The sequence below is a fragment of the Fulmarus glacialis genome, unplaced genomic scaffold, assembly GCF_000690835.1.
Source record: "Fulmarus glacialis isolate BGI_N327 unplaced genomic scaffold, ASM69083v1 scaffold13308, whole genome shotgun sequence".
Classification (NCBI taxonomy): Eukaryota; Metazoa; Chordata; class Aves; order Procellariiformes; family Procellariidae; genus Fulmarus; species Fulmarus glacialis.
This window is the reverse complement of record NW_009230289.1, coordinates 1,789-13,116: the sequence shown is the minus strand read 5'-3', so window position 1 is coordinate 13,116 and position 11,328 is coordinate 1,789. Positions and strand designations below refer to the sequence as shown.

Here is an 11,328-nt window from a genome sequence, read left to right as displayed (position 1 = left end):
CTTTACTGAAAGAGTGGTCAGGCCTCGGAACAGGCTGCCCAGGGAAGTGGTGGAGTCCCCATCCTTGGAGGTATTTAAAAGACATGTAGATGAGGCGCTTAGGGACATGGTTTAGTGGGCATGGGGGTGTTGGGTTGACGGTTGGACTCCATGATCTTAGAGGTCTCTTCCAATCTTAATGATTCTATGATTCTATGATTCTATGCCAAAATGTTCAGTATTTAGCCTCAATAGTTCCTTGCTCAGGTTAAGGCTGGGAGTTAAGAAAAAAAAAACAAAAGCAAAATAAATCAACCAGAGCTGTGAATGATACCAAGTTACGTCCCCCAAGAAACCCTCGGTGCCGGCATTTGTTCTTGTTCCCTCACGAGAATCTTCCTTTTATATTACGAAGGATCACTCGGCGAAAAGGTCGCTGCGGTTGCCTGGTTCTGGAATGACCCACGACGCTTTAGTCAGGAGGACATTCCCATGAACCCCCCTTTCTGCTTTGCTTCACTTCAAGAGGAGCAGAGCACATGGCTGACATTGCCTCTCCTGCTCTGCCCTGATGGTACTCCCCTCCTTTCCGCAGGTCGATTTTGGCTTTGCAAAGAAAATAGGATTTGGAAAGAAAACATGGACTTTTTGTGGAACCCCGGAGTACGTAGCCCCCGAGATCATCCTGAACAAAGGTCACGACATTTCGGCAGACTACTGGTCACTGGGAATCTTAATGTATGAACTCCTGACTGGCAGGTATGGGCATCGGGGCCGGCGCCGCTGCTGAAAATAGATCCGAGTATTTCTGCCGTTGTCACCCTGATTAGGCGAGGGGAAGGTTCAGAGCTGGCATGTGGTGTCGCGGCACGGCGCTTACCTAATAATTAGTTTTTCCACTTTAAATCACAGCTCCCATGCAGACCTCTCAAAGGGCAAGACATGAGCAGGCCTTTTGGGAAGTGCGGCGAAATGACACCCAAAAACTCATTTCTGGCCCTGAACTATAACTGAGAGTGAGCTGAATGTGGTGGGGAAAGGGTTTGCAATTCAAGCGGGGAGGTGCAGCGAGGGGCTGCCACATGTCTGAAAAGGAGGAGGTAGACCTGACCCCGTGGGGACTTGCGTCCCTATATCCATCCTTTCCCTTATTTAGTTTTGGATGTATATATTACTGCTGACGTTGGCAGCAGCAGCTTCCTCGCACTTCCTCACCTCATCCCCCATCGCTCACTCCCAGGATACAGGAGCTGGAAAGGGATCCGTCACCTCAGGCTGCTTATCCTTTGGGGCTAGACCCAGGCCCCTATTCTGTTAAACCTGTGGAAACCTAATTAATCCCCACTGAAAGCATGTCGCAACATCAAACAGAGAACAGGCCAGCGAGCGTTGCTCGGACTGGGACCTGGGCCATCATGGAAGTGAGAGGTTTAGCACGTGCTGCTGCAGAAAACATGACTTTATTCTTCGGTACTTCACTCCAGGCAGCACCAGCGTCAGTGTCAGAGCTCCTTGGCTGGGAAATGGTTAAGATCAGAGGAAGCAAAGCATTGCTAGTTGTCATCTACCTTTTCTCATTTCAGTAGGGTACTGTGTTTTGCTTTGGTTTGGTGGTTTTTTTTTTAATCGATCTTCAATGCTATTTTAAAGAGAAGCTTTTAATCTTTTCCTTTTTCCTCTCCCCTCTGAAGTCCCCCTTTCTCAGGCCCAGACCCCATGAAGACCTATAACATCATATTAAGGGGAATAGACATGATTGAATTTCCAAAGAAGATTGCCAAAAATGCTGCTAATTTAATTAAAAAACTATGCAGGTAAGCGCATGAAATATAATCATGATCTTGACCTTATTTGCAAAGAAATGAATCGTTCAGAAGGATTAAGAAAGTAACCGATTTGTTACTCGTTTTATAGGGACAATCCATCGGAAAGATTAGGGAACTTGAAAAACGGAGTGAAAGATATCCAAAAGCACAAGTAAGTGTCTTCAGCACCATCCATCAGATCCAACCCACAGAAACACGCATTTCAAACACTTCCATTTTCAGCAAAAAATAACTCTTCTTAAACTCCTTTGGCCTTTCCTTTCTAGTGTGCTTTAGACTCGAATTGAATTTCCATCAGAGTTTTTTTCCCCAGGCTTTGGTCTAGATGCCAGCCCTGCCTATGGGCAAAACGCATTGCACATTGACCACGGCACTTGAATTACTCCCAACGCAGAAGAGCATTTGGAAGCTATCCAACTCGGCCACCGCCTGCTTGGATTTTTTTTGGGTTTGAGGAATCCTTTTCCAAGGTTTTCCTTGATTTCCCTTCCCTCCCCCAGCCCAACACACTTCCTCTCCACCGGTGAAGTTAATTCATCTTCCCTTTGGGTCTGATGGGAGAGAGTTGTTAAGTGATATCTCATAAGTTTTCACACTGCTGGAGGGGAATGAGAGCAAGTTAGAGACCCACTGCAGAAGCAGGTTATCTCATCCATCCATGCTGGTCCTTCTCTTCTCCCATCCCCAAAGCAACAGAAATGGGTTGGATGAACATTTTGGGTGGGCAGATTGAAGGCTCAGCTCAGGGCTCCTCCATCCACCTAAGCTGCTGTAGCTCGAGCAAAACCTGAGGTGCCCAAACCAGGAGGAGGACATCCCTGTGCATGCCCTTAGCTCCCAATCTCCTACGAAGAAATGACATTAGGGGTCTCGTATGGGAGGGATTGACCCTATAGGAAGGAAAGAGCAGCTCCCAGGACACCTGCAGTGAGGAGCGGTTTTCTTCTGAGCATTGGTAATTTGTACTTACCCGGGTATCACCACTGGGTTGCTATACACGCTTCATTTTCAGTCCCCAAAAACATGTATAAAGATGACAGGAAAAATTATGAAGGCTAATTGGACAATTTGAAGAAGATGACTGCAGGAGATGAAACCCCACTGTTCAAGCAATTTAAATTTCATTTGGTGTTACAGAGAGATTTTCACCATATGTCTAACTGTTTCATTATTCCCTCCCTTCTAGATGGTTTGAAGGCTTTAACTGGGAAGGGTTACGAAAAGGAACACTGACACCTCCTATAATACCAAGTGTAAGTTTTCCTACTTTTTTTCTCCTTCCCGGCCAATAAGATTCGTTTACGTGAATGTTGTGAGCTTCGGGCACTAATACACTGTAGATAAGTGGCGACAGCGTGTGCTTTATTTCTTCTGAAGATGCTTGAAGAAGTCCCGTTAGAGACATTTCCAGCTATACGTGGTCTCTGGGCAGTCTCTTCCAGGAGAAGGTGGTTTAGGGAGGGCATGACTGCAATGAAATGCCCTTCGCAGCAGGAGATCGGGGCAGGATCACTCACTACTACACATTTTCCTCTTCCTCACCTGCTCCACTTGTTTCTTCATCTACTTTTCACATTTTGCTGGAGAGCTGCCACTTTCACCCCTTCTCTCAGACGTGTCCTCTTTCTTTCTCTCTCTTACTCTTATTTCTTTTGGCAAGGCAAGTGGGATTTGTATGCCATCTCCCTTTTCTTTTGCATTAACCTTTCCTTCTGTCTTTTCTTTTGTGCTTTTCACCCTTTTTTTCCTGCGTCCGTGTCCTACATGAAAAGCCCTGTTACCGCCTGGTTTATGTTTAACTGGGAGCAGACGCGGAGGGACAGCTCGACTCATTTTCCTTTGGAGCAAATCTCTTCCTTTGATGTCTTTGTGCCCGCCGCAAAGGGAAACCAAACAGGATTAGCTGATAGAAATTACCTTGGCCCCTTCTGTTCTGCAGCCTCCCCTCCTTGTTTCAACTTAATCCCTTTCTCTCCGTGCCTCTCCCGCGGGATCACCAAGAGAATGACATTAGCAATCGTGTTTAATTGCACCCCGTTGCTCCGTCCGCCCACGGTCCTGCACCTCCTGCAGCAGCGGCAGGCACGGCTCCGGGGCTAAATCTGCCATCCCAAAGTTTTCTTAGCAGCTATGAAAGCGCAAAAGGGTTTTGCATCCCCCTCTTTTGCCCTATGGGCTGCAGAAGTTACTGGCAATCGGTGGGAGAAAGCAGGGCTTTGCAAATACCTGCCTAAAGCAGGATGCCCAAAGAGCGTAGAAATGTTTTATACATCAAAACTGTGTTTTTTCTGTTAAGCTTCTTTTTAATGAGTATTAATTTGTCAGCAGTACTGTTCAGCACATTTCAAGTCAGACAACAAAGTCAAGTCTGCTCCTTTACATCCAGTTTCAATTCCTGGTTTACCCGTGCAGGATGTCAGTGTAGCCTGAAAATGCCCCAATATGGTTCTCTAATTGGTTTTAGTGGAGTTTTCGTTTGGTAAGAATATTTCCAATACTGCTTTTACCCAATATACGTATGGACCCTGCATGTCTAACCCTCAGACAGCACAACCAGCAGCAGCGACTTCAGCGGTATCTGCTCTCTATGGGCATGAATTGCTCCCTGACGTCCCCAAGCTGGGACGTTGCTCCACCACCAGAAATGGTCTCTGCTCCTTTGGCATTGCCTAGAGGAAGGCTGCTCTCCAGCCTGTTGTGCAGGAAATCATGTTTTCTTTGCTTGTTCAGTTAGGTCCAACGTGGTAGGAGAAAAGGGTTGTGTGAGCACCCAGTTCATTTCGTTGGCATTGTTTCTTGGCATCATCAAGGCTGTATGTTCATGGGTCTGGTGATGTCCTACCAGGGAACGCAGAGAGCGATCTGCTGTCACCCTTTTGGCCAGCACACCACCATCAAGGCTGTCCAAAGTAGACGGGAGCATCCTTTCCTTTTCAGATGCTCTTCAGGAGCATCCTGTCCTCTTCCAGGACAGCTCAGTGCTGACAGCCGTACATTGCCCTAATCCCAATTCAACATAGCTTATTCTTTCCTAGAGCTCTTAGGACTAGTATCTTCTCTAAACATACCCTTGAGATCCTCTCCAAAACCTGCCTCCATTAACTAGTGAACCTCGTCCACCCCAAGGCTGGCTGTCCCGCTCAGCCTTGTTTTCCACAGCCACCTCAGTTGCTTTGGCAAAAGTCCCAACTGCCAGTAAGGGCCGTATCTGAAAAGTGACCTAAAATACATAGCTCTGGGAGAAGAAACCAGGTTTTCCTTCAATCAGTGCACCTCTCCTTGTTAACGGGAAAGGAGCCAGCAGGGCTAACCATAGAGGCTAGCTGTTTTCTTAAGAAAAAAGCCTTCCCCAGCTCTTAAACCCTCAGCAGCAGTTACGTGGCGCTACCGGGGAGGCAATGGAATGCTGCTCCTTAGCTCTTATTCCACAGGATTTTAGGAGATCTCAGTTTACAGCCTGCTCCTAGGACAGGGAGCAGCTGAGCCTCCATACCACCGCTTAAATCTGTGACAGTAGCTGTCCCGAAAAGCTTCTCCTACTTCTTGACTCTTCCAAAGACATGCTGTCTTGCATCGCAGCTCTCGCCTTTGAGAAAGACGTGCAGATCTCTGCACCGTAACTCATCTCAAGCCCTGATGTTGGTAAGCAGCCAGCCAGCTGATGCTGACATTTGCACTTGTATCTTCTTGGGTGGACAGGAGATAAATCCGAGTGTCCCTTCTTGGCTGGAGAGGGCATTGAGAGGGACGTTTGTTCCCATGTCTCTGACAGTGAAGGACTGCAGGCCATGTAGGTGACCTGGACCTCAGAGCTGTGGGGAATGGCACACAACAGCGTTAGCGTCACATAAAGTCAATCAGCAGAGTAACAACTCGTCCAACCTTTCTTCCCCAAATCGTATTTCTTCTAAGGAAAAGAAAACCCTCTACATTTGAGGTCTTGCGTATACTCAGCCTTTTTATTTTGTCAGATGAACACAAAAGGCAATCCATTTCCCAAAGCAGGACTTACTTCCCTTAAAGCCTCATCTAACCAGGGCTCAAAAAACCGTGCCTGCCCTGCTGGGTGCTCCCAGAGCGGACATCTGCAGAGGAGCCCCGGGGAGCTCCATAGGTGCTTTCACCCCATGCAGTCCACTTACACCCCGTCCATCGCTGCTGAGAGGCTTTCGCAAGAAGCTACAGCTCACGCGCGTCCTCCGTGAACGGCCACACCGACTGCATCTCTTACACTTTGGTAGCTGGTATCTTGTACGTACATCCCCAAGACTGCCCAGAGGAAAAGGACCTGGGGGTGCTGGTCGACAGCCGGCTGAACATGAGCCGGCAGCGTGCCCAGGTGGCCAAGAAGGCCAAGGGCATCCTGGCCTGTATCAGCAATAGTGTGGCCAGCAGGAGCAGGGAGGTGATCGTGCCCCTGTACTCGGCCCTGGTGAGGCCGCACCTGGAATACTGTGTTCAGTTTTGGGCCCCTCACTACGAGAAGGACTCTGAGGTGCTGGAGCGTGTCCAGAGAAGGGCAACGAAGCTGGTGAAGGGCCTGGAGCACAAGTCTGAGGAGGAGGGGCTGAGGGAACTGGGGCTGTTTAGCCTGGAGAAGAGGAGGCTGAGGGGAGACCTCATCGCGCTCTACAACTCCCTGAAAGGAGGTTGTAGCGAGGTGGGGGTCGGTCTCTTCTCCCAAGTAACCAGCGATAGGACGAGAGGAAATGGCCTCACGTTGCACCAGGGGAGGTTTAGACTGGACATTAGGAAAAATGTCTTTCCTGAAAGAGTGGTCAGGCCTTGGAAGAGGCTGCCCAGGGAAGTGGTGGAGTCCCCATCCCTGGAAGTATTTAAAAGACGTGTAGATGAGGCGCTTAGGGCCATGGTTTAGTGGGCATGGGGGTGTTGGGTTGACGGTTGGACTCAATGATCTTAGAGGTCTTTCCCAACCTTAATGATTCTATGATTCTATGATTCTGCTCCCAGCGGGAGAGCTCACATGGGGTGGGCTGAGAGAAACAGAGGGCTGTGGTCCAGCCCACGGCCCCATGGAGGAGGGCGAGTGTGGAGCACCCCAAGGGTGAGGACCTGAAGGGTGAAGGCTCTCCAAACTCAGCAGTGCCAGCACCACCAAAGTAAACAGTATTCGGTACACAGTGAAGCATCTCATCACTCTGTAGTACTCCACTAAGCTTTTACAGGTTGGTTTTTTCCAAAGCGAGCTGGGTATTCAAGGATCTTAATTTTCCCCAAGATGTTTTCAGCAGCTTATTAAATTTAGAGCTGAAGTTGGAGCTCTCGTTGATCAAATAGTCTTTTCCCAAGGCTTATAGCAGCATATCCAGCATCAAATACGTCTCCTGGACTGTAGGCTGGGCTCTGGCCGTGGCTTCTCCACCAGCTGCACAAGTGAAATGGCTGAAAAATACAGCAAGGGTTTCCTGCGCAGCGCTCCTGTGTCCCCTCCACCTGCACTGGCTACGTGGGGTACGGCGTAAAGTACCGATTGTCTCTAGTAAGAGACTAATGATTTTGGTCCGGAGAGTTGCTGCTCTGTTTTCGTATTGTTTCATTTTTTTAAGTTGCATTGAATGTATCAGGGTCTCATTGTGAGAAAGTTTCAGTCATCATTGTAAAGCAAAAAAAATTAGAAATTATCTAGCTACGGTAGATTTTAAAGGACATTTCCAAAAAAGAAACGTACTTGGCCTTCATCCTAGGAAGATGGGTTTCTTTGGTAGGCTCCGTAGGCTGAGCAATACTTGTCAGGAACCCCGAAGGCGGCAGGGCGCAGCTCACAGCCTCGAATTCAGGATCCTGGAGCCATAAGTTGGAAATCCTGGGCTTCGGGGAAGCCCAGGGCTTTTCCCAGTCTTTTTTGCCAACCATGGGTAGGACAGTTGCTCTTGAACTAGAGACCCTAGAGGGCCTGGATCAGTAGAGTAGGGGGGCTGTGGGAAGTCCTCCTGGGATTCAGCAAAAAGCTGTGGAATGCAGAACTTCCCTTGCTTGCTGCAGTTCGCAATGAATGCTTTTGAGCGTTCACGGTCGTGAGGTGGAGAGGAAATGTCTGCAGAGGTCCACTTTGATGACCGTCCCCTTCTTCCCACTCTCTTCTTTCCGCAGGTTGCATCTCCAACAGACACAAGCAATTTTGACAGCTTCCCGGAGGACAGTGATGAACCACCCCCTGACGACAACTCAGGATGGGACATAGATTTTTAATGTATTTCTCTTACCTGCTTCTGCCTTGCTGAAGACAGCTTCCTGGGACGTGGCTGCCAGCGAAACCGAAAGAATTGGGGAGGATCAGTGCTCGGGGTCACCATGATGCCTTGATTGATGCTGCTACAGTAACTACAGTGGCATTAGGACTTATTGCTTAGATGACAATAGTGCTCTTCATGTTTTACGTTCGAACTTAAAATAGCAGTTGACATGGTGGTCCTGACGCAAAGCCTTTCACCAGTAAAGAAATATGTTTTCTATCACTGCGACGATCTTGCTACGCTCTTAATTATAAAAGTCGAGAGATACGTAGTGTAAGACGCACTTAATTCTAGCTGCGAGGTACTGGCTTTATCAGTAGGATCAATAGTAATTTATTAAGTGCTGTAGCTAAATACAGTGCAGGATTTGGGCTACTCCCACCCTCCAGACTCTGTAGGTCTTCTACTGTAGGCCAGCGTAGAAGCAAAGGAGGACCACAACGGTACCGGTCAAAGAGTTCACATCAGAGCAGTGGTAAAATTTGTCCTTTTTCTTTCCGAGCGGTATTCTTGACAAGACTGAATGTTAACCTTTCCTCTTTCTTTTTGAGAAATTGGGTTTTTAGCCTGGTAAAACAAAAGCACAACTGCTCTAGCTCCTGTTAAGGCAGATATGGGTTGCTTCTCTCATACAGCTGAGAACATACCGCAACACGACGTTTGGGTTTTTTTTTCCTTTCCCTTGGTACTGCATGAAAAAAAAAATCATAAAATTAATCCATTTTACATATAAAATAGTGCTTAAATAATGGTCCTGTAATAAAGTGACAGCAGCCCACTGGTCTTATTGATTAGCTATTAGGCATAAAACTAAGCTTGATTTTTACCTTTTTAGAACCCAAAGGGAAAACATGAGACCCGTAATGTACTTTATAGGTGCTATGTACATCCTTCATCTGTGAATATAAATTGAGTCAACCACCATTTCAGGAATATGTAGCAAGAGGCATCGTTCTCCATCGCGCCCTTAGATGACTTTACGTCTCCATGTCTGCATCTCTTCCGTGTTTGTAGAGTACAAAGCTAATTAAAATTAAAGGTGGTACAGGGCCAGTTTGCTGGCTCTGTAATATTGCCCGTAAAAATGTAATCCTCATGCCTCGCCAGAATAAGGAGCACCACAGGAAAGTCGGTGGAATTAAATGGAAAACCGATATTGGGTGTGTTTGTGCGAGGTCTCCGTGTCTCCGGTGGACCAGGTCCCCCATGACCGTGTTTAAGGCACGGGGATGGCTACGGCCGAGTCAGCTCGTATGAAAAAAAGAGCTGGGGAAAACAATATTATCGTGTGTATGCTTTTCCCTCACTTCCACTGCTTTTCCTTTGCTTTACTGCAGTCTCTTCTGATTTGTAGGGCGTAACAGAAGAATCGTGTCCTGGGTGCCTGCTTGTTGCGTACTCGTGGGACTAAAAGTTTATCAGCTTTCAATCTCTGTAACGGACCCTGCCCCAAAAAATTAGCAGATGCTGCCCCATTTCATCGCAGAGCTGCCCAGAGCTGTTGTGTACGCTGGAAGTCAAAAGATGAACTTTTGCTCAAAAGTCATTTATATGGCTTTTGCCTACATAGGACATGGAAAATGTTATGTTTTAACAGTAAAAAATTATTTCCCTGATGCTAGATCCCAACTTTTTCCCATGTTCCTAATGAAAGCGACTTAAGAGCATATGAAAAAGATACTTTCTCCCCTTCTTTTGACAGCATCGACAATGTCTGCTGTCTGCCAGCAAACTAAAGAGCTCGGTCGTCGCGACTCCTTCGAAACCGGTCTGTGTCGCCGAATTTGCTCCCTAGTTTTCTGAAGGGTGAGGCGACACCGTCGGCACAGTAACTTCAAGTTATTTCTGCTATCCATTAACCATTAAAACTTGTTTGCCTTGAAAACCATAGGGAAAAGGCAGTAACTACGTCTCCGGGGAATTACTCGTATAGGGCAAATACAGGCTTGCTTTTCAGCCTTTCTCTGCGGGACGGAAGACACTGAAAGCCAATGCTGAATACTAGGGCTAAAATCATCACTAGGCATCTTAGCAAACAGGCTGCTGCCTAAAAGCCGAATTCTTTACTCGCATCCCCCTCGTTTTTCACTTGATGGATGCGGCGGTGTTGGAGGAGAAAACTTGTTGCGTTTGGCAACTTTCTATAGAAGACCGTAGAGAGGAGTTTGTCCCAAAATGATGATACTCAGTAGCCGAGATGCAGTTGTCAGTCAAGGGGTTGCCGGGAGGAAAGAGCATCGCAACAGTTTTGGGTGGCAACCCGACAACATTTATGGGAAGAAGGTTTTAAAATGGGCTGATGAGTTATTTTTCTTTTTCCTGTCCCTTTTTCCTTGTGCCGCGCACGCTAATTAATACCTGCAGAGTGCTGCGGCGTGCACTGTACCGCATATAAGTTTATTTTGGTATCAAACACCTCACTCGACTTTCATCACCTTTCCTAAGCATATTTTAAACAACATACTTAGCATATGTATATGATAATCGCCTTCATTTATAAGTAATATATTTGAGTTGCATTATATATATATATATATTCACAACGGATTGCCTCTGTGTTTCCACTTACTGTCCTTTCTTCTTTGCCTCCTTTTCTAATATATGGGACGACGGCGTGTTTACGCAAGGGGAAATCGGCTCCCGTATTTCAAACGAGTTTATTAAGATTGGTGTCGTTAAGACACAGACGATCCGTAGCTTCTCACAGTGCTGCATTATCCATAGCAAACTCTTATTTAACAACAGGACCACAAGCGAATATTTATGTAAATAGGTATTTTCGTGTTGATATTTTGTGGTACACATATAACTTTTTTCTGTTAGAGTTCCATGGCATTATTACTTCATTTTCTTATTTGTAATGTAATGTTTTTAGATCAAGGTAGACTTGAATTAATGTCATAATTGTCAGTATTATTAAACTTTATGTCAGCTGTACTGTTAACTCATCTGTCCCATAGTTTTAGAACATGACTAGCTATCTGGCATTGTTGCAAGTGCCTTAAATCCATGGCATCCTATAAAAAAAAAATTTACAAATTTGGTGTTATGCTGCATGACAAAGACAAACACACCTCAAAATGTCGTCCTTTCTTAGCTTGCTGCGTTTTACAGTTCTTTCTGCTACCAATTTCTAAGCCTTTATTATATAATATTGATGAATTACAGAAATGATGAAGTCGTTCTCTTATTTCTGTTCAATGTACCAGAGCTGTGTATCTGTTAATGAGATACAGAGTCATTTCTGTGAAATGTATAAATGTTATGTG

General features: G+C 46.4%; 1 protein-coding gene across 1 annotated transcript in view; it reads left to right on the top strand.

Moving 5' to 3' along the window:
- Positions 1–8,319, top strand: part of PRKG1 (protein kinase, cGMP-dependent, type I) — a 31,303-nt gene extending 22,984 nt beyond the window's left edge. Inside the window, exons 5-9 of the mRNA XM_009584174.1 lie at positions 575–738; positions 1,671–1,793; positions 1,894–1,956; positions 2,992–3,058; positions 7,917–8,319. Coding sequence (XP_009582469.1) covers positions 575–738; positions 1,671–1,793; positions 1,894–1,956; positions 2,992–3,058; positions 7,917–8,015 — 516 coding nt within the window. The 3' untranslated portion in view covers positions 8,016–8,319. The remainder of the gene's footprint in view (positions 1–574; positions 739–1,670; positions 1,794–1,893; positions 1,957–2,991; positions 3,059–7,916) is intronic.
- The last annotated feature ends 3,009 nt before the right edge of the window (positions 8,320–11,328 follow it).